General features: G+C 63.1%; 1 protein-coding gene across 2 annotated transcripts; it reads left to right on the plus strand.

Annotated features, from left to right (window-relative positions):
* Nucleotides 1-1,567: 1,567 nt before the first annotated feature.
* INSRR (insulin receptor related receptor) lies at nucleotides 1,568-16,743 on the plus strand. Of its 2 annotated transcripts, XM_043567723.1 has the most exons (22): nucleotides 1,568-1,758; nucleotides 4,815-5,366; nucleotides 6,603-6,906; nucleotides 7,001-7,143; nucleotides 7,349-7,493; nucleotides 8,160-8,374; nucleotides 8,625-8,751; nucleotides 10,109-10,347; nucleotides 10,746-10,913; nucleotides 11,001-11,196; nucleotides 11,516-11,557; nucleotides 11,628-11,848; nucleotides 12,092-12,228; nucleotides 12,312-12,474; nucleotides 12,686-12,791; nucleotides 13,404-13,456; nucleotides 13,642-13,871; nucleotides 14,364-14,474; nucleotides 14,607-14,766; nucleotides 15,056-15,185; nucleotides 15,303-15,437; nucleotides 15,650-16,743. In XM_043567723.1, the coding sequence occupies exons 1-22, from the start codon at nucleotides 1,674-1,676 to the stop codon at nucleotides 15,888-15,890; spliced, it is 3,903 nt and encodes a 1,300-aa protein (XP_043423658.1). In that variant the 5' UTR covers nucleotides 1,568-1,673; the 3' UTR covers nucleotides 15,891-16,743. The 2 variants fall into 2 exon arrangements, with proteins under 2 accessions (XP_043423658.1, XP_043423657.1); XM_043567722.1 differs by lacking the exon at nucleotides 1,568-1,758 and having other exon boundaries at nucleotides 4,328-5,366.
* The last annotated feature ends 5,272 nt before the right edge of the window (nucleotides 16,744-22,015 follow it).

Here is a 22,015-nt window from a genome sequence, read left to right on the forward strand (position 1 = left end):
CAAAAAGACCAAACGCAGGACCTGGGGAAAGAAAACAGGAGAGGGAGGGGGTCGCCCCAAAACGGCCGGAGCGCCCCAAGGAGCCAGGAGGCCCGCTTTCAGGAGAGACCACAGGGTGGCGCTAGAGGCGCGCGCGCAGAGTGCGCTCCGCGGGGCTGGGGGCGCGGTCTGCAGCCCCCCAGAGCTGCGCCCCGGGCCCCAGCGGCGGCCCCTGACCCCGGCCGGCCAGCGCCGGGCCCCAGGCCGGGTGGGGCCCCGCCGGGCTGGGCTGGCATCGATCGCCGCCCTGACAAGAGCATCGATTTCTGCGCGGAGAAATTAATAGATCTTCTCTTAGCTCCTCGGACCCGGGAGCCGCCCGCGGGTGGAGCTGGGGACCCTTCGGTCCTAGGAGGTCGCGCACCCGGAAAGCCCCGGGATCCCCAGCCCCTCCCACCCCGGTGGCCGCCGGAACCCGCCCGTCTCAAGCCGGGGAGGAGGCAGTAGAGGGCGAGGGAGAGGGTCCGGGAGGAGGGGTTCGGCCGGGAGGGCAGGCGAGGGCCGCAGGGAGCGCGCCAACCAAACCCACCTAGAGGGGTCGCCCGGCCCTCAGCGCAGACCGTGCCCCAGCCCCGGGACGGGGACAGACCGACCGACCGACCGACCGACAGGCGGCCCGCTTTGGGAAGGCGACCGGACAGAGGTGGGCCCCCAGGATCTGGGTCGGAACCGAGGGACTTGGCTGGGACGGATCCTCGCGCGAAAGCGGAGGCGGCGGCCCCCCAGGGGGCGGCGAGGGCCTCGGAGAGGCGAACAGCTTGAATGTTCAGCACACGGTTCGCGTTCCCGCCAGGTTCCAGCAGGCTCGCCCGGCCGGGTCGTGGCCGCCAGAAGTCGCCCAGCAGGTGTCAGGGCGGCAGAACTTACCCCCGCCCCCCACCCCAACTCCAGCCGGCACACGCGGCCCCACGTGAGTGAGTCCGCAGGGGCGATGGGCGAGCTCGTTCCTACCATCCCCCTGTATTTGGCCTTATTTCCCCAACAGACCTGTCCCCCCTCAGTTGTCAGGCTAAATATTTTGGCTTGGCGGGAAGGGCGGAGAGAGCCCGGAGGTCCCAGCAAGCCAATCCGTTGCGCCCCGGGGCGCGGAGGGCGGGAGCTGGGCGCGGCCCGAAGCGCCCGGTGATACCGCGGCCCCGTGCGGCCCCCCGACGCTCGCTCGGCGCCCAGCCGCCCAGCCGCCCAGCGGGGTTCCGGACTTTTCTCCCGGGCGAGTCCGCGCCGCTCTCGTGGGCGGGCTCCCCGGGCTTCCTCGGCGCGCCGGCTCCGGGTTGGCAGGCCTCGCGGACTGCCTTTTGCTCTGCACCCTGCCTGACTCTCCCTCTCGGAGGCCTCTCTGAGCCTCCTCTGCTGCTTTCTGCATCTCTGCCCTCATCATTCTGTCTCTGGGTTCAGACCGAGTCTGTCTCCAGCTGCCTGTCACTGTCTTTGTGTCTCTGTGGCTCTCATTCCCTTTTTCCCTCTGAGATTTCCCCCCACCCCACCCCCCACCCCCCCCCCCCCGCGCCCGTGGGCCCCCACCCTCCCCTCCCCTCTGAAGCCTGCATCTCTGTGTCCCTTAGGTCCTGCCAGACCCTGCTCCTCCCCGAGCCAGCTGCAGAAGCCAGGAGTGGGCACGAGGCAGGCCTGGGACGATGGCAGCGCCCAGCCTGTGCCCGGGGGTCGCATGCCTGCTTGCGATCCATCTCTCCTTGGGATTTGGCCTGGACACACTAGAGGGTGAGTCCCCCAGCGCTGCCTCCTGGACCCCCATCTCCCCCCTCCCACACCCCCCAGCCCGCTGGGAGGCCAAACATCTGTTTACCTAGGGCATGAAGACGGGGGCGGCTCTCAGGACTTCCCACCAGGAAGAGCAGTCAGTTCCCCCACATAACCGTGTATCCCCCTCAGCCCCCTGCGATGTGAGAAACAGAGAGATGAAAGAGATCTCCTCCATCGTGCATTCCCAGAGAACAGCATGAGGAGGACAGTCTCAGGGGTCGTTTCTCGGGTGCAGGGAGGGATGGGTAGCTGAGAACTAGGCACCATGAAGTAATGAACCCATTGTGCAGACAGGAAACTTGAGGTTCAGAGAATTGAGAGGGAAAGCTGGACTGGGGCCCTGAGCGCTTGTCCCAGGGCCTTGTCCCATGTCCCCCACACTTAGGGCCAATCCACTGGGCCCAGGCCAGACCCTTCCTATGTGCAGAGTTGGGGAGGGGAGGACCGCATAGACCAAGAGGCCCCATGCGGGTGTGGGGAGCCTAGCAGGGGAGGAAGACACTGAATGTGCGACATTCAAAAGCGGGATCGATTAAGAGCGTGCCCTTCCCCAGTCCCACCGTTCCCTTCCAGACCGAGGCAGCTGGGGGTGGCAGGTCCACTGCTCCGTGCCCCCCCCCCCAACGGGCCCCGTGGCACCCTCAGATGGGAGGCTTCCAGGAGGAGGTCAGAGTCTCCCTTTCCTACAGAGACAGAGGGGAGCTGCAAAGGGTTGGGGTCGGGGGTCCCCTGAAGAGTGCTGGTGGGGAAGGCACTGCAGGCGAGGGACAGCCCCTCCCCCACTGCCGGGCCAGGACAGGGCACACAGATGCCAGCCGTGAGCCCGGTTGTCAGGAGGGGAGCACGTCCCTGGGAGGGGGTGGGGCGTGGTGTTTGGTTGTTTGATCAGAGGACCCAGATGTCCTCTTCCCAGCACAGCTCTGCGCAGGGCCAGGTCCTGAGGGCAGGCAGGCAGGGGTTAATCTGTGAAGGTCGGAGATTTGTTTTTCCAAATGACTCCCATCAGGGGAGCCCTAGAGAGGCCGGGGCATGATGAGAAGTGGCATGTGGGCGCCTTGGAGAGCCTGATTGGCCTTTGCCTGGAGGGGCTAGAAGTGTTTTCTCATTCTCTCCCTCTTTTTGTGCATGTGAACACACACACACACACACACACACACACAGCAGCTGTGCAGAGCCAAGCACAGGGACCATTAATGACAACAGGGAGAAGGTGTGAGGCAAGCCTCAGGGAGCCAACCTTGCCTGCCCGCTACCAGGAGCTGGGCCTGGGTCTGTGTGGGGGTGCGGGGGTCTGTGTGGGGGTGCGGTGCAGCCGAGAGCCAGGCAGGAAGTGGGGAGCAGGATCCAGACAGCCTAGCAGGACATGACTGGCGAGCCGAAGAATAGACTCGAATCCTCCAGCCTGGAAGGTATCCTCTGGAGCAAATGAAGAGTGCATTGGCCAGGCATCCAGCCCAGTCAGGGGGCCCGTCTCAGGTGCCTTGGGGAGAGGAAGGAAAGTGGGTCTGAAGAAGCCAGGCACACCCCGGTCCCCGGGGGAGGAGTGGATCTGGGAACCAGATGTCCGCCAGTTCAAACCATGGCCCCTGAGTGCCCGGTGGACGCAGCCCTGAGCTGAGCACCGCGGACTCGGTGCCGACTAACAAGGGCCACCCTCGGGAGATCCCGTCCTTGGAGGGGTGACAAAAATGTGGGCAACAGTTGTGGGGTGAGGCCCCAGGTGTTCCGGTGGGTGCTAGAGCCAGAACTGGCCAGCCCGAAGGGGGAAGTGACTAAGTCAGGTCAGAGGATCGGGGACGGACGGGCTCGACCCGAGGTTCGCAGGACAAGAGCTGAGTGTGTGGCCAGGCCCGGGAACCCTCCTGAGGCTTGGAGACATTAGCGAGGACCCGTTTATCAGCCCCCTGGATATCAGGCCGAGGAATTTTCACTTGAACTTTCGGCAGTGGGGAGCCACGGACGTCCCTTCGAGAGTAAACCAGTGCGGGGACCAGACATCCGGCTCCCTTAGGCCTGGGAGGGAAGCGGGAGATGTGAGGCTTTGCGTCCCAGTCACAGAATCCATTCATTCATCACATACTTGCTGAGCACCAGTTTTGTGCCAAGCACCAAGGATACAGCAATGAACTACACAAAGATCCCTGCCCTTCCGGAGCTTACCGTAAACAAAATAAGTAACTCAGACATTAGCCAACGTTAAGATGTAAGGAGAAAAGTTAAGTAGGAAGGGGGGTAGGGAGTGTTTAAACGGATGGTCAGAGAAGTCCTCATTGAGGAGGTGACATCTGAGCAGAGACTTAAAGAAGGTGAAGGACCGCGTACAGGGAACAGCGCTCTAGCCAGAGGGAACAGAATGTGCAAAGACCTCAGAGCAGAAGCTTAGCTGGCTTGTTTGAAAAACCAGCAGAACAAAGTCAGTGCGGCTGAGGAAGAGAGGCAAAGGGGGTGAAGTCAGAGAGGCTGCAGAGGCCTTGCAAGCCCCGTAAGGACTTGAGCTTTTAATCAGATGCAGGCCGCCAGGGGGTTGTGAGCAGCGCAGGAAGGTCACCCCAGTTGTTTTGAGATGATCCCTTTGGCTATAGAGTGAAGAGACCGGGAGGGGACGCGGGCGGAGGTGGGGGGCCATCTGGGAGGCCACCCCTGTCAATCCAGGAGAAGGGCACGGTGCCCAGCAGCGGAGGCGGTGACTGAACATTGGATGTGCTGTCATTTAAAGGTGGAGCCCACAGGCTCTGGGGGCGGGGCGGGGGGGGGCGTGGAGGGAAGGACTCTTCACCGTCGCCGTCACCGCAGGAATGAAGCAGGTTGGGGAGGGAGGAGCTCACTCTGGCCCACGTTGACCCGTGGGGTGCCCGTCCTTCAAGCCGCCATGAGGCCTGTGAGGCCCAGGGAGGAGGCCACCCCACCGCCACGGCGGAGCCCCGCTCCCACGCCGTGTCCCGCTCCCAGAGGGTCCCCCAGGGCGGGACGGGGAGCTCAGTCCACTGACGACTGCCTGCCGCCTGTGCCCGCAGTGTGCCCCAGCCTGGATATCCGCTCGGAGGTGGCAGAGCTGCGCCGGCTGGAGAACTGCAGCGTGGTGGAGGGCCACCTGCAGATCCTGCTCATGTTCACGGCCACGGGCGAGGACTTCCGCGGCCTCAGCTTCCCGCGCCTCACGCAGGTCACGGACTACCTGCTCCTCTTCCGTGTCTACGGCCTGGAGAGCCTGCGGGACCTCTTCCCCAACCTGGCGGTGGTCCGCGGGGCCCGCCTCTTCCTGGGCTATGCGCTGGTCGTCTACGAGATGCCGCACCTGCGGGACGTGGGGCTGCCGGCGCTGGGGGCCGTGCTGCGGGGGGCCGTGCGCGTCGAGAAGAACCAGGAGCTCTGCCACCTGTCCACCATTGACTGGGGCCTGCTGCAGCCGGCCCCCGGGGCCAACCACATCGTGGGCAACAAGCTGGGCGAGGAGTGCGCCGACGTGTGTCCCGGCGTGCTGGGCGCCAGCGGCGAGCCCTGCGCCAGGACCACCTTCGGCGGGCACACCGACTACAGATGCTGGACCTCCAGCCACTGCCAGCGAGGTGGGCGCCGGCCCAGAACACGACGGGGCGGCGGGGCGGGGGTGGGGGGGCACCGGAAGGGTGGGGGCAGGCGGGCCGGTGGCCACAGGACGGCGCGCGCCCTCGCTCGGCCGGCACGGACCCCCTTCATTCTCACCCGTCCTGTGAGGCAGGCCGTCTTTGTTATTCCCAGTTTGCAGATGAGGAAACTGAGGCTCGGAACAGTTAGGTAACCGAGGTGGCTTACGTGAGCTATTCCATGAGGCTTAGGGCAGTGCCTGGGTCATGGCGGGTGTTCTCTGTCCCGATAAAAGTGGCTGCAGCACGGGCGGGAGGCACAAGGCAGGCTGTCAGGTGGGATCCAGTCTAGCAAGTCAGGTGCACGGAGAGAAAAACGGGAGGGAAGGGAGTGGAGCGAAGCGGGGAAGTGAAATAAGCAGGGATGATGGGGGGAGGAGGCGGAGTTCACGGGGGAGGAAAGGAGGACCGTTCAGAGGCTCGGAGCAGATCTGGGGTCGCTGGCCACAAGGAGGTCAGCTCCCTCAGCCCAAAGCCTCTGCTTTGGGGCAGAAGAGTAACCAGATCCCCGCTGTATCTGCTGGGCCCCAGCTCCCCGGTGCCTCCGTGTTGGCTGTAAACACGGCTGCTTCACATCCTGTCTCGTGTACAGTGTCAACACGCCCTGACTGACCCCCGCACGCCCCGCTCCCACAGACAGCGAGCTGCCACCACGCACGGTTCACAAGCCTTGGGCCCCCAGCCCCAAACCCACCCGCCGCTGCTTGGAGCCGCCTCCCGCCCAGGGCAGAGAGCTGGGGAGGGGGGAGGAGGTGTGGGCAGGGCACGGGCGAAACGGCCCGTGGCGGCCCCACCTCGCACACACTCCCAGGCCCCCTGGCCCCGGGCCTCGGTGCCCGGGAGAAGCTGGCAGGCTCCCCCTGGCACCAGGCCCAGTGATGATCTGAGCACCAGGCCCAGACAGGGCAGCAGGCGGGGCCGAAGCAGCCGTGGTGGACGAGGTCACGGCTCTGCCCTGAGTTCCGACGTCCCTGGCCAGGCGCCGTGGGAGGTGGGGAGCCACACAGAGGGACCGTGGTCCTTGTCCTCAGAACCCACCTGAGGAAAAGAGAGCCAGCAACCCCGTGCCATCCGAATGGGAGGAATTTGGGTGCGGATGAAGAGTGTTATCCCAGGGGGAGGGATGGCACCAGAACCAAGGGGGCAGGGGCCAGGCCCGACACGGCCCTCTGTCCGCAGTGTGTCCCTGTCCCCATGGGCTGGCCTGCACCGCTGGGGGTGAGTGCTGCCACGTCGAATGCCTGGGGGGCTGCAGCCGGCCAGAAGACCCGCGTGCCTGCGTCGCTTGTCGTCACCTCTATTTCCAGGGTGCCTGCCACCGGGCCTGCCCCCCAGGCACCTACCAGCACGAATCCTGGCGCTGCGTCACGGCGGAGCGCTGTGCCCGCCTGCGCTCTGTGCCCGGCCGCGCCTCCACCTTCGGCATCCACCAGGGCCGCTGCCTGGCCCAGTGCCCTCCAGGCTTCACGCGCAATGGCAGCAGGTGAGTGTAGGGGGTCGGGGGGGCACTCTCGGGTCGGTGAGGAGGTCCACGCTGGTCCGGGGCTCATTCCGCACCCTCCGCTTGCCCCTGCCAGCATATTCTGCCGCAAGTGTGAGGGGCTGTGCCCCAAAGAGTGCAAGGTGGGCACCAAGACCATCGACTCCATCCAGGCCGCACAGGATCTGGTGGGCTGCACCCACGTGGAGGGGAGCCTCATCGTCAATCTTCGCCAGGGCTGTTAGTACCTTCCCCAGGCCACACCTCTCCTCCCGGCCGTGCCCGCTTACAGGGACCCAGCTAAGGCACCACTGTCCACCACCCCGGGTCCCGGTCCTGAGGGGCCCCCTCCGTGCGCCCCCATCCAGCAACGCGCCCTGCTCCCCCACCCCATGCAGACCTGTCACCTCCCGCCCTGCTCTGGCCCCGTCTTCCCCGTTTCCAGACAACCTAGAGCTGGAGCTGCAGCACAGCCTAGGGCTGATAGAGACCATCACCGGCTTCCTCAAAATCAAGCACTCCTTCGCCCTCGTGTCCCTGGGCTTTTTCAAGAACCTCAAACTAATCCGGGGCGACGCCATGGTGGATGGGTAAGGGGTCAGAAACAGCCTCTGACCTGATCCCTCTGTCACACCTCCTTGTCCCTAACCCTCCCAAAGCAGCGGCAAAGAGCATGGGCTCCGGAACCAGCTCTGCCCCGGACTGTCTGTGTGACACCGGGTAGGTTACTTAACTTCCCTGGGCCTCAATTTTTCTTCTCTGTAAAATGGGGTTAATCGAACACTACTTATGTCTTAGGGCTGTTGTGAATACGACTTACATTGTTATGTATGAAACACAACAGTGCCTAGAACACAGTACGTACTATGGAAACTACAGTGACACCAAACTCTGCGTAGGTTGGCTAATATTGTTATCCGATGCTCTCAGCTGCCCAGCAAGACTGCCTCGGTTTGAATCCATCCCTACCACGGACCAGTCAAGGCCCACCTGTAAGGTAGCCAGGATTTGTCAACGTACAGAGAATGTTTTAAACTACCGTCCCACCAAGCGGTTTTTCATGTCTCCCTGGAACAGCCACGGACCCCCCAGGGGTACCCACACTGCAGCTGGAGAGGCAGAGCCCCGGGCTGAGTGCCCCTTCTCCCCTGTGCCCCCCGGCAGGGACAGCCCCTCCAGGAGGAACCCATAAGGCACCCCCCCTCCCCCCTTGCCCCCACCTCTCGTGCAGAGCAAGGTCCCCTGGCCTCCCCCAGGAACTACACTCTGTACGTGCTGGACAACCAGAACCTACAGCAGCTGGGGTCCTGGGTGGCTGCGGGGCTCGCCATTCCCGTGGGCAAGATTTACTTCGCCTTCAACCCGCGCCTCTGCTTGGAGCACATCTACCGATTGGAGGAGGTGACCGGCACGCGGGGACGCCAAAACAAGGCCGAGATCAACCCCCGCACCAACGGAGACCGCGCTGCCTGTGAGGCCCGACACCCCAACCCCGGGGAGACACGACCCGCGCAAAGCCCAGGCGCGCGCGCGCGCTGAAACACAACAGACACGCACCCGGGAGGCAGGGGGCGCTTGACCGGGACCCTTAGTTACGTCCGCTTCGGAGGCCGCGTGGGGGGAGGGGGTGCCGCGGGGTCAGGGTGGGGGCTCGGAATTAGGTGGCTCGGGCAGAGACGAACGCGGCTGAGAGCAGGTGTTGGCCCCCCCGCCCCGCCCAGGCCAGACTCGCACCCTGCGCTTCGTGTCCAACGTGACGCAGGCGGACAGCATCCTGCTGCGCTGGGAGCGCTACGAGCCGCTGGAGGCTCGGGACCTGCTCAGCTTCATCGTGTACTACAAGGAGTCGTGAGTGCCGGGGGCGGGGCCAGGGCGAGGGGCGGGGCCCGCGCTGGCGTGGGCGGGGCCAGAGCCACCGCGGGGCGGGGCCAGGCCCGGACGCGGCCGATTCCTTTGCGAAAGCGGTCAGGTGAGGGCAGAGCGCTTTCCGAGTGTGGGGGGGGGGAGCTGTAGAGAACCCAGGGGCCAAGGCCCCCACGTCGCACTCGCTTGCAGTGCCCACGTCTGGCTCTCCCCTCACTTTATGCATCCCTCCGTGCCTCAGTTTCGCCTCACCAGTGAACTGGAGAGGACAGTCAGGACTTCGGAGAGACCAGGACAGGAGCCCCGCTGAGAAGGCTTGGATATTTAAACTTCAATTCACTATGCTAATGTTCTGTACTGACCACATGCTCCTGCCCCAGCAGCGGTTTGGGGAGTACCCACTAATTTGGCCAGTTTTATGCGTAGCTTTGCCAGCATTTCATTAACGCCGGAGGAAGGGAGGGAGCAGGGACAGCCAAGGACAGGCTGCTCTTTTCCTCCGAGAGAGTGTACTGACCAGCGCAGGAGGGCCAGTGGTTAGACCACAGGAAGGGTTTCTCCAAAAGCATGGCTAGGAATCAAAACTAAAATTCTTAGAAGAGAGGGGTGGGTCTGGGAGGGCGGTCTGGGAGGGCAGCAGTGAGGAGAACTGAGGGAGACAGAGGATGGGAACCACCTCGCTTGGAAGTCCTTCTTGGGAACTAAAATCGAGAGGCCTTAACCTTCCCACTAGCACAGGACCTGGCTGGGGGGAAGGGGGTGGGGAGTCAATGGTGGGTGGCCTGTCCCAGTGGTAGGTGAAGGTCTCTAGCACGGGGAGCTGAAGACTGGTAAATACATATTCCTGGGCCCTGCCCCCCCCCACACACACAAGTTCTGATTCACTTAGTCCTGGGTAGGGCCCATGAATCTGCATTTCTAACAGGCTCCCAGATAATGCTGAATCTTCTGATCCATAGACCACACTTTGGGGAGCACTAACATGGGCTGCAATGTACCTGGCACCCCCTGCCTGGCTTGTGCAGTTCACAATCTACACAACTGTACCCAGCTGCCTCTGGGCTCAAAAGATAGAGAATCTTAGAAGTCCTTCACGAAGCCCCCCTACCATCACTGCCTTGCAGCATGGCTGTGGCTGTGCTCACTCAGAGACAGGCTGTGACTCCTGGCCCAATCCCAGCTCTGAGCAGACCCACTCAGTGAGTGCCCCCAAAGAGCAGGGTGCCTTCACGCCTACTGGAAGAATGGTAACGACAGTCTTCAGGTGGTTCAGAGAGGAGGGGGTGCTAAAAACTGGGGTAGGGCTGAGCCACCCCTCAGTTCCAGGGGTCGGGATGTTCAGCCCCTTCCAGAACGCCACGGAGCACATAGGTCCAGATGCTTGTGGGACCCAGAGCTGGAACCTGCTGGATGTGGAGCTGCCCTTAAGCCGCACCCAGGAGCCAGGGGTGACTCTAGCCCCCCTCAAGCCCTGGACCCAGTATGCAGTGTTTGTGCGGGCCATCACACTGACCACTGCTGAGGACAGCCCCCACCAAGGAGCCCAGAGCCCCATCGTCTACCTCCGAACCCTGCCTGCGGGTAGGCTGGACTTCCAAGGGGGTGGGAGCTAGGTGCCTGAGTCGGAAGGAGAATGAGGGAACCCAGGCGCCAGACATAGAGAAGCTGGGTCACTGAACACCTGGCCCCTAGAGAGACTGGGAAGCCAGATGTTAGAGTCCTAGAAAGAATAGGGGGCATCCGTCTGGGTCCTAGGGAGGCTGTGGGTGGGAGAGAGCGCAGGGGGAACATTTGAGCCAGTTCAAAGGCCTTCGAGGGACGGGGGGCCCAGGATTCTGAGTGCAAGGAAAGGGAGTTTGCGGGTCACTGATTCCTTGGGAGAAAGAGAGGGGCTTGGACCCCAGAGAGGAGCCCCTTACCAGACAGTATTTGAAAGGGGGACCCGCGGCCCCTCAGCTGTACCCTACTTACGTCCCCAGCGCCCACGGTGCCCCAGGATGTCATCTCCACGTCCAATTCCTCGTCCCACCTGCTGGTGCGCTGGAAGCCACCGACTCAGCGCAACGGGAACATCACCTACTACCTGGTGCTGTGGCAGCGTCTGGCGGAGGACGGCGACCTCTACCTGAACGACTACTGCCACCGCGGTGCGCAGGGCAGCGGCGCGGGCCGGAGGGGTTGGGACGCGGGCCGGGGCGCCGTGAGTCTAACTGCCTTTCCCTGCGTCGCGCCAGGCTTGCGGCTGCCCACCAGCAACAGCGACCCGCGATTCGACCGCGAGGACGCGGAACTCCAAGCGGAGACGGAACCCGGCTGCTGCCCTTGCCAGCACCCACCTCCGGGGCAGGTCCTGCCGCCGCTGGAGGCGCAAGAGGCCTCGTTCCAGAAGAAGTTCGAAAACTTTCTGCACAACGCCATCACAATCCCCAAGTGCGGCGAGACGCGCCAACCCCCCCCCACACACCCCGAGGGCCTGAAGGGCCGGGCCGCGGAGGGGCGGGTGTGGCTGGAGGGGTGTGGGCGGGGCCGCGGAGGGGCGGGTGTGGCTGGAGGGGTGTGGGCGGGGCCGTGGGGGTGGGTCTGGCTGGAGGTGTGGGGGGCGGGGTCAAGGAGGGGGCGGGTCTGGCTGGATGGGGGGTGTGGGCGGGACCGCGGGGGCGGGTCTGGCTGGAGGGGGAGGGGCCTGGGTGGGGCCGCTCTGCGGGCGGGGCTGACCCCGGGCCGACCCCGCCCTCCCTGGTCTCCCCAGATCCCCCTGGAAGGTGACGTCCATCAATAAGAGCCCTCACAGGTGAGCGGGGTGGGACTGAGGGGCGGGGGTCCCGGGCCGCCGCCGTGGTTCTGACTCGCGCACTCCCCAGAGACTCAGGGAGGCACCGCCGGGCAGCCGGGGCCCTCCGGCTTGGGGGGAACAGCTCAGATTTCGAGATCCAGGAGGACAAAGTGCCCCGGGAGCGAGCAGTGCTGAGTGGCCTTCGCCACTTCACGGAATATCGGATCGACATCCACGCCTGCAACCACGCGGCGCACACCGTGGGCTGCAGCGCCGCCACCTTCGTCTTTGCGCGCACCATGCCCCACAGTAGGTGACTCCCGACACCTCTACCCACCCCCCACACCGACCCCAAGGACTCTACCCAATTAGTGCGCCAACTAGCGAGTTCGACCTCCTGGTAACCAGGGCCTCTGCCTGCTCACCCTTCCTAGTCCCCAAGTCCGCATATCCTAGAGCTTCCTGAAACCTCCCAGGGTGGCCCCCTTGAGTTTGAACGTGAAGGTGAAAGGAAGTACTTGGGGCCGGACTGCCTGCTGCCCTCTCCCACAGGAGAAGCCGATGGCATCCCAGGGAAGGTGGCCTGGGAGGCAGCCGGCAAAAGCAGTGTCCTCCTGCGCTGGCTTGAACCCCCGGACCCCAACGGACTCATCCTCAAGTACGAAATCAAGTACCGCCGCTTGGGAGAGGTAGGTACCCCAGGGGACCCCCCACCCGGCCCCAGTTTTTGCCTCCATCCTCTTCCCAGACAGCTGTTCTGTGTTGTCCTCAGGAGGCCACAGTGCTGTGTGTGTCCCGCCTGCGGTATGCCAAGTCTGGGGGGGTCCACCTGGCCCTTCTGCCCCCTGGAAACTACTCTGCCAGAGTTCGGGCAACCTCACTGGCTGGCAACGGATCCTGGACAGAGAGTATCGCTTTCTACATCCCTGGCCCAGGTTGGCATAGCCTCTGCCCCAGACTGTACTCCCAGCAGCCCCGCCTGGGTCCCCCGCCCCCCGCCCCCGCCACATCTCCGGTTGTGGAAGTCACAGCCACTCCACCGCATTCCTCCCCCTGCTCCTGTTGCCCCTCATGAAAGGAGACGTGTCCCCTGTGCTCTGACTTCTCCATCTTTGACCCTACCATCTGCTGCCCTCTGACCACCAGAGGAGGAAGACTCCGGGGGGCTGCACGTCCTCCTCACCGTCACCCCCGTGGGGCTCATGCTGCTTGTCATTCTCGCTGCCCTCGGTTTCTTCTACGGCAGGAAGAGGTGATGATGACCAGTCCTACCGTTTCCCATCCCCCTTCTCTCCCTGAGCCCTCATCGCAAAGTCAGTGTGCAGTCAGAGGACGGTAAATGAGACAGTAGAGGACTCCCTAGAGCCCTAACTCATCCCCTGAGGGCAGCATGGAGGAGACACACATTTCAGGGGGGTGACCGCTGGCCTCAGTTTACTGGTGAATTTCCCAACCTTACCAGTGAAAGTCCCACCTCCTGGGACTCCCCGGTCTGGGCACACGGGGACTGTTGGCCACCACGTTCTCAGCCTGCAGGGAAAGAGACAGGAGACCTGACCATGTGCCCTGGAACAGTTGCCAGATGCCCCTGGGGCTGAACACAAGAGGGCAACGGAGGCAGGATTTTGCTTGGCTGGACTCTAAGGGTCACAGGGTCACCAGAGTAGGCAGGAGCTGCTCTACTCCCCATTCCCAGCCTGTCACAGCCCAGATGCCGGGACTTGGAAAGTGCGTAGGGATCCCCAAGGTCACCCTTGATCAGGGATGGGGGTGTGGTCAGTAACTCCCCTCCTCTTCGTCCTCTGACATTGCTCCTTCCTTCCTGGGGACACTTCCAGCCTGACCCCCTCACCTCCCTTTGCAGAAACAGCACCCTGTATGCCTCCGTGAATCCGGAGTACTTCAGCGCCTCTGATAGTAGGTCTGGGAGTGGGTGGACAGGTGTGTGGGAAAGGGAGACAGGAGGGGAGGACAGCCACACTTCCAGGAGACCTTCTTAGAAAAAGCAGCCTTGGGACCCGGGCCCTTTCAGAGAGGAGAGGGGTGGGCGGGGGTGTGGCAGAGAGCAGTGTTCTTGCCTCGTGACCCCCACCTCCCCTCAGTGTACATCCCTGATGAATGGGAGGTGCCTCGGGAGCAGATCTCCATAATCCGGGAACTGGGCCAGGGCTCCTTTGGGATGGTATACGAGGGACTGGCACAAGGACTTGAGGCTGGAGAGGAGTCCACACCCGTGGCCCTGAAGACGGTGAACGAGCTGGCCAGCCCACGAGAACGCGTTGAGTTCCTCAAGGAAGCCTCTGTCATGAAGGCATTCAAGTGTCACCACGTGGTAAGGGAGGATCAGGGACAATGCCAGGGTAGGGTCATAATTGGGCTGAAAGTCATATGGTAAGACGGATAGGGAGGGTCAAGGATGAGGTCAGGGCACCATTAAGGTCAGGGTTGGGACTGTGGCAAAGATCCTAATTGAGGTAAAGGTCATGGTTAGGGCTGGACTCAAAACCAGATCATGGGAAGACCATGACAGAATCATGGCTGGGGCTGGGATCAGTCATGGTTGGGGGTCAATACTCAGTGTCATTAAGATCATGATTGGGACCAAGGTCAGAGTTGGGTGAATCGTGAAGATTGGAATGATAGTTATGATCAAGTTCGTGGGTTAGAGTCAAGGTCATTGTTAGATCAGGATTACACCTGTGGTCATGGTTGGGTTTAGGGTCAGAGTTGGCGTCTGGGTCAGGCTGTGGTCACAGCAGGTCAGTACTTTGGCCAGGTGGGTCAAGGAGAGGGGACCTGCAACCAGGCTCTTTGTCCGTCCCAGGTACGTCTCCTGGGCGTGGTGTCTCAGGGCCAGCCAACTCTGGTCATCATGGAGTTAATGACCCGTGGGGACCTCAAGAGCCATCTTCGATCTTTGCGGCCTGAGGCAGAGGTGGGGACCAGAAAGACCCTGGGCCAAGGGGCTGGAGAGTCAGAACTGACTTGGGCACAGTTGTGGGGGAATCCTTGGGCAGGAGTCCAACCTCCGGGTTCCTTCTTTACCAGCCCCCTGTCTTGGCTCTAGAACAACCCTGGGCTCCCGCGGCCGGCACTGGGAGACATGATCCAGATGGCTGGTGAGATCGCAGATGGCATGGCCTACCTTGCCGCCAACAAGTTCGTGCACCGAGACCTGGCGGCCCGAAACTGCATGGTGTCCCAGGACTTCACCGTCAAGATCGGGGGTACGCAGGGTGCAGCGGGCAGGGGCAGCCTGAGGAGTAGAGTGACCCTCCCTGAGCTAGACTAGGAGATCCAGACCTGGCCCCCAGCTCTGCCCCTAACAGCCACTCCCCCCACCCTGGATCTCAGGCTTCTCGTCCAAGGCCAGGGGGTGGTTGGCGTGGGATGATCTCTGAGGTCCTTTGAGCCGCCGCATTCCAGGATTCTTGGGGGCTGTGCAGGGGGAGAGGGCCGGGGCCGGGGCTGGTGTGGCCTTCCGCGGCCCCACACCTGTCCACCCTCGCTTTGCAGACTTCGGGATGACCCGAGACGTGTACGAGACAGACTATTACCGCAAGGGTGGGAAGGGGCTGCTGCCCGTGCGCTGGATGGCCCCCGAGTCCCTCAAAGACGGGATCTTCACCACCCACTCGGACGTCTGGTGGGGACTGGCTGGAGCAGAGGGCTCAGGGGGTGTGCAGGTGGGGCTGGGGAGGGGCCCGGGTGCACTGCGCCGCGTGCAAGGTGCTGGGCTCAGGCCCTCGTGCGTGCCCTCCAGGTCCTTCGGTGTGGTGCTCTGGGAGATCGCGACTCTGGCTGAACAGCCCTACCAGGGCCTGTCCAACGAGCAGGTGCTCAAGTTTGTCATGGATGGTGGGGTGCTGGAGGAGCTGGAGAGCTGTCCCCTTCGGCTGTGAGTGCCCCCTGCCCGCCATCTGCCCTGCCCCGCCCCCCGCGACGGTGGCCCCGCCTCCTCGGATGCTGTAGGTCCACCGGTGCCCCGCTCTGAGCCTTCCCATTCTGAGTCCCCGCTGCGACCCCGTTTCCGCCCCTGTGGCCCTCCCGATGCAGTCCCCCACGCCCCCCTCGCACCGGCTGGCCTCCTCACGCTGCCCCCCTCCCCAGGCAGGAGCTGATGAGCCGCTGCTGGCAGCAGAACCCACGCCTGCGGCCCGCCTTCACCCACATCCTGGACAGCATCCGGGGGGAGCTGCGGCCCTCCTTCCGCCTCTTTTCCTTCTACTACAGCCCAGAGTGCCGGGGCGCCCGGGGGTCCCCACTGGCCGTGGCCGCGCCCGACTCCCTACCGACCCCAGGAGGGGCTCCCTCAGACTGCAGCCCCCCAAATGGGGGCCCGGGGCACTGAGGCCACCCTATTCTCTGGGTGGCGGGCCTCCCACGGGCAGAGAGGAAGGGTCCTGACCTTTGAGGCCCTGAGGTGTGCAGACATTCACACCCCACCCCATGCTCAGAAAAGGGTCATGGGGGCGGCCCAGGCTGGGCCAGGGAGCGGGAGAGGGAGGACCGGGTGGGGGCAGAGGGGGCAGAGCAGACTCCCCATGGGAGTCCGAGTTTCTCCACGAGAAGCTCAGCAAGGTCACGGCAGGAAGAGTGGACAAGAAGTCCAGCCTGGGGAGAGGGGCCCACCCACCCAGAAGGTGGGGCCCGGAGACCCCCAGCCTCAGCTTTGGGTGTCCTGTGGACCTCTGGGACCATCAACACACTCAAAACCAGAGGAGCACCCGCATGAGGCCGGGAGCCCTCCCTGTCCCCGTGTGGAGGTGGGGGATGGGATGTCCGTACGAATGCCCTTCTCAGCCCCACGTTCCCCCTCCTCCCCTCGTCCCCACGCACCAAGGGGCGTGGGGAGAACCCAGAGACCTGGGTGAGCAGGTTCCTAGCCTGTAGCCTGCCCTCACTTCCTCCCCTCCTTCGCCACACCCAGGACCCCCCAAGTTTGGTGCTCCTCCGCCCTCCTCCCCAGGGGCATCCCTTGGTGCAGATTCACCCCTTCTCCCAGCCCCTTCCCCTCAACCTCCCCCCTGCCCTAGGATGATTAAGGCTTTGATCCTTCAAGCCTTGCTTCCTCCCTGCCCTCATTCCTGCCCCCCAACCCCCGGCCTCTCAGGGGAAGACTGAAGGAGGCACAATAAATGCTGAGGTCTGTTTGTGCCCTGGTCCCTGGAGAGCCCATTATCTCTCCATCTATGTGGTCTTAACACCGGCTGAACTTCCTCCTTCCCTTCTTGGGGACTTGACACGGTGACCCTGAGGCCGCGATACAGGATAAATACTGGGCTGTCAAACACCACCTCCACGAGGACCTAACAGCCCGGGTTGTCATGGCCGTGTCCGCCGCTCGGGCGGCCAGAGGTGGCTGAGCCTGGCAAGGAAGCTTTGTCTCTGGGCTCCCGGCCTCACCAACCGTCCCCCACACCTCATCTTTAGGTCGTCCCTCGCTGCTTCCACCGGGCAGACGTCTCCCGGGCATCGGAGGACAGATGCAGGGGTGGGGGAGGGGCCCTGATGACCGGTCCGTGCTGGACGCCCCCGCCCCCCCCCCCCGCCCCCCAGCCAGGGCAGGGACCGCGAGCAGAGTCTGTGTGTCTGGCTCCCTTAGATTACCCACAAGCAGAGATGCCCTGCAGGCGTGTTGAAGGAGCACAGGGGAGTCCATTTCCAGGCTCTTATGCCAGGAAGAGCTGCAGATAAACGACTTAAAGCCTTGGTGAAGACGATGGAGGCAGAGGGGGCTGGTCACGGCTCAGGACATTTTAGCATCCTGTACCAGCGTCTCCCGCCCCCTGGGCTCGGGGCCATGGCTCCCGCGCTGCCACGGACCCAGAGTCTGGGGACTTTTGCGCTTCTGAGCTTGCTTGGCGCCCTCGTGCCCTGCAAACCACAGCTCCTCAAGGCCTGAGTGGAGTGGGCACGAGTCTGTGTGAGACCATCTCCGTCATAGCAGTTACAGCTCACTTACACTCCGCTGGCAGGGGCAGTGTGGGCAGCCGGGACCACCTGTCCCGCTGGACCCCTGCCCTGCCCCTGCCCGTCAATGGTAGCTGGTGCAACAGTGACCCCTAATGGTTGCTGGTGGAACCACAGTTTACGGAGAATGGAAGCCCCGGAGGTTGTTCTCTGGGTTCCTGGTCTCTGACCGGCCTCCCGCTGACTAGAGGGGGGGGGGGGGGCACGCCACACAGGGGCCCCAGGGGAGACCCACACACCTACACAGGGCACACAGCCTCACGGCGCTTGCACGGGCCTGGACGGCGGCAGTGCGGTCAAGCTTTCCCCCACCGCCCGCACCCCTAACCTGCACAGTGCTGGATGTCACCTGTCCCGGAAGTGCTGGCCATCTGGATGTGGAGGGGCATAAGGAAGGGTTAGAAAGCTGAAGCAAAGAGGGCTTCAGGAAAACCCTGCCTGTGCTCGACTTCCAAAGATGAGCAGGTGCTGGCTCTTGGTGAGCCCCTGGGAGCACGGTCAGAGGGAGGCTCTTGGCAGGCCCCTGGGAGCACGGTCAGGAGCTTGCGATCAAGTCCTCAGCTACTCCTGATGCCTGACAGAAGTAGGGGTCTCAAAGGGGCTGCAAGGCTAAGAGTTCTAGTGTCCTTGCTGTGGAAAGGAGGCCTGAGGGGCCGTGGGACCTGGGTTCTGAGTGCGGCCTAGATATTGGATCACCCTGACTCAGGAGTATTTGCTCTTCTCCAAAGCCAGGAGGTATACAGCCCGTGCCCCGAATCTTGCCCCACGGTAGATATTGCAGCCCCAGCTGAGATGTCCCCTCATTCGGTTCCTGGGAAGGCAGGACACCTGAACACTTTGGCTTCTTGGACGGAGCAGGCCAGGAGCCATTCTCTCTGCCTTCGTTGCTCCCACCACAGCCTGGGAGAGAGGGGAGGAGGGCGCTGGTAAGAAGCAAGTGTGGGGATGGGCAGAAGGGAGGCCGTCCAGGGACAAGGAGGCTGGCTGAAATCCTAGGACAGAAAGAGGGGCTCGTTCAGGGGCCTCTCTCCCCACCAACACCCCAGCAGCTGCAGCTCTGAACCACCCGGGCCTTCTCGGTGCCGGGATGGGAAAGCATGGATGCTGGGGAGGCGGTAGGAGCAGAGACACAGACAGACAGGGAGACAGGAGCTCAGAACCCCTCTCCACACGCCATGGACGCTGAGAGGCCACCCCAAGGCCTCTCCCCTACTCTGCCCTTTGCTCTCTGTGGGTCTAGCCCTCCCCCCCCCACCCTACACTTGCAAGCAACAACAGGGGGACTTTCTGCTTGGTCACTGCCAGACATGCTCGTGCAGAACTAGAGCAGGGGGGAAGTGGGCAGAGGTGCAGGGAGAGGGGGCGGATGAAGGATACACAGAAGACTAGGCGGCCGTGGGGGAGAAATCCCCAGACCATGAAGAAAGACTCTCAAGAAACTGAGACAGGGCGTCTTCCTCCCTGGGGGGGCAGAGGCAGGAGAGCGTGTGCATAAAAGATGATGCATCTCAGGCGAGAAGACGGGGAGCTGGGGAGGGGTGCGGCCAGCCTCACCCCTGACGCAGGAAGGGGGAAGGTGAGGCTGGGGGGGTAGCGCGGGAGCACGGTGGCCTCTCTTGGAAGCAGCCTCACCTAAGGGAGAGCCCCCCATGAAGGAAGGCCAAGGGCTGAAACAAAATAATGAACACCGAGCACTCTGCGAGCTGGGGAGCACCACACAAATGACCACCGTTACCTAATCGTGATAGCATTTTTTTTTTTAAGTTTATTCATTTCGTGAGAGGCGGAGAGAGCAAGCGGGAGAGGGGCAGAGAGAGAGGGAGAGAGAGAGAGAACCCCAAGCAGGCTCCACGCCGTCAACACAGAGCCGGACACGGGGCTGGAACCCACGAAACGCGAGACCATGACCTGAGCCGCAACCAAGAGTCGGACGCTTAACCAACCGGCCCCCCAGGCGCCCCTAAGTGTGATACCATTTGAAGGGCACGTGGCAGTGCCTGTGGCGAGGACAGGTGGCGCCTTGGAAAGGTGGCCGCGGTGAGCTGCAGAGCAAAACGAGCAAGTCACAAATTTTGCATTTACGTGTCCCAACTCAGAAAAATATCGCCAGCGTAATCGAGGCCTGGGAGACGCGATTGTGAACGACAACCTTTTAGCTTATCTGTATCTTCTCCGCCGGTCTGTTCAAGAGCATGCATCGTTCATAGGGTGGAAAACAGGCAGTTGCTTTGAAAAGGAGGCTTCCTGCCCAGGTGGCCGAGGTCCGGGGCTGGGGACGGGTGAGGTCAGACCCGTGGGGCCCCGGCTCACCCTCTCCCTACTTGCTTGGATATCGCGAGAACTGACCCATACGCATCCTCCAAGAACCTTGTTTCCTCCGTGTTCTGGGCAGGACCAAAGTCAGTTTCCACGAATTTAGGATTGGTAGCCTGCTTCCGTAGCCCCAAGATGTCTTCTGCCTGGAAAGACTTAAAACAGGAGGGAGATGGGGGAAAGCGGACACTTCTTGGAGATTCCGGACAACTCTGGGCCCAGTCCAGGGGAGGCCAACAGCCCCCCGCGAGCAGTGTCTTTGGGACCACAAAAAGTGAGGGCGCCTTCCCCTCCCACCCCGACAGGACCACCCTCCGTCTGGTTTCCCAGCCCCTTCACTGGGCAGACCCTCCACACCCACTGACCAACCGCATCTTCCCTTCCCCTCGGGTCCCACGCCCTGCCCAACCTGTCCCCCCACGCTCAGTGCGGGCCACCTCACCCCTTGAGGTCACCCCACACTCCTCCCCACTGGGACGCCCCCCTCCTCCCCTTCCCAGCCTGGAAACACCCGCTGCGGTGGCCCCTCCCCCAAGCTGACCTTCTCCACTTTCTCAGGATAGCGTCTTAATACCAATAACTCCTCACGCTGGCGAAGAACTTTCCATTGCCAAAGAAAGAGAGACAGACAGAGGTTTTTGTTTGTTTGTTTTTTAAATCTGCCTCAGAGGGGATGGTGTCAATGATCTGAGAGGCCAGCTGGCCCGCCTGGGATGGCACAGCAGCTCCTGGAGGCCCAGCCTGCCAAGGGCTGAGAGCAGTCACCCTCCCTCCGTCCTCCAGTCCCCTCTTTATCCCTGAAGCGCATCTTCCCTGGCGTGGAAGCCTCCACTTCTGGCTGCAGCCTGCCCTCCAGCCTCCTGATCCGCCCAAACCTGGTACAAACCCCACCTTCCAATCAGCCTCGACTCTTCCGGTCCTGCCAGCGTGTCCCCCCATCGCCCGGCCCTCGCTGCCCTGGGACTTGCCTCCGCGGGTGACCCCTCCCCGGCCCCCAGCCGTGTTCTGTGGCTCCTGTTCAAGCCCTTCTGGCCTCTGCACCGAGCACAGTGTGCCCTGTACCTGCTGTCACACGACCCCGGTGCTGGGCGTCAGGAGCCAGTCCCTCGGGAACACACACACACACACACACACACACACACACACCACGCTGTGGATTTCCACAGGCATCCCTGAAGGCAGGCAGAGGACCCTCCTGCTGTGGGAGGGGACACGCCTAATGACACTGATAAGGCAGGAAGCAGCTCCCCCTCCGGGCTGTGAGAATGAGCGGGCGAGGCTGGGGTTGTCAGGGCCTGGACGCTCAGAGGTGGGATCCAGCTCTCGGGGGAGGCGGTGCTGGGCAGCCTCAAAAAGAAGCAACCAGGAAGGAGCGGGTCCTCCCCTGTCCCCGGCAGCAGACCTCACCGTGGCCCTGGCACAGGCCCGCCAGCAAGGAGCCCGGGAGTGCAGTTTGCAGTCGAAGCCCTGACCGCACAGGGCGGAGAGAACAAGGGAGGGGTGGGGCTGGGAGACAGGCGAGTGGCCAGCGCCCTTGGCGGCTGTTACTCCCTCCGACGACCATTCCTCAAGTGCACTGAGCACGTCCTACGCACCTCCACTCCGCACGCACTCTAACACACAGAACGTTCTGGGGGGCTTCATACCGTGGCTGACATCTTGCAGATAAGGAAACTGAGGCCTGAGGAAGTGAAGGAACTTGCCCAAAGACCCACAGCCAACAGCTGGGGGATTCAAAGTCCGAGCCATTCTCGTCTTTCCCGATGTGTCCCACTGCCCCCCGGGGAAAGCGGCCAGGAATTCCTCATGGGCAGGAGTGGCGGCAGGTGCCAAACCACGCGAGCACCTAGCAGATGCCGGACGGCCGTTGACGGGCCGCCTGCGGTGGGTGAAGGAGCGTGAAGATGAGCAAAGCCAGGCTTGCCCCGAGGGTCGAGGATCGTGCCGGACGGGGCGAGGGCACGCAGTGGCCCAGGACAGCCGTCACGGGGCGATGTGAGCGCTGGAAGCGGACCTCCCACTCCCCCCATGGCTCCCCAGTGCCAAGATGGAGCTCCCCGGCTGGCGGCTCTCCCACTCCCTTCATGCTCACTCACGCTCACTCGTGCCCCTCCCCAGAGGACCCTACAGCTCGAAGCCCCTCATCATCACCCATTCGCTCCCCCACCCTCCTCCACCCATCCCTGCTCA

Source organism: Prionailurus bengalensis, chromosome E4, assembly GCF_016509475.1.
Source record: "Prionailurus bengalensis isolate Pbe53 chromosome E4, Fcat_Pben_1.1_paternal_pri, whole genome shotgun sequence".
NCBI lineage: Eukaryota > Metazoa > Chordata > Mammalia > Carnivora > Felidae > Prionailurus > Prionailurus bengalensis.

Bases quoted from the DNA above. Each gene is read 5' to 3' on its own strand.
- INSRR (XM_043567722.1), top strand. From the start codon at position 4,499: ATGTGCTGTCATTTAAAGGTGGAGCCCACAGGCTCTGGGGGCGGGGCG. The intron at 7,494-8,159 runs GTAAGGGGTCAG...GGCCTCCCCCAG, and splicing joins GGCGACGCCATGGTGGATGG to GAACTACACTCTGTACGTGC. The intron at 13,457-13,641 runs GTAGGTCTGGGA...ACCTCCCCTCAG, and splicing joins GTACTTCAGCGCCTCTGATA to TGTACATCCCTGATGAATGG.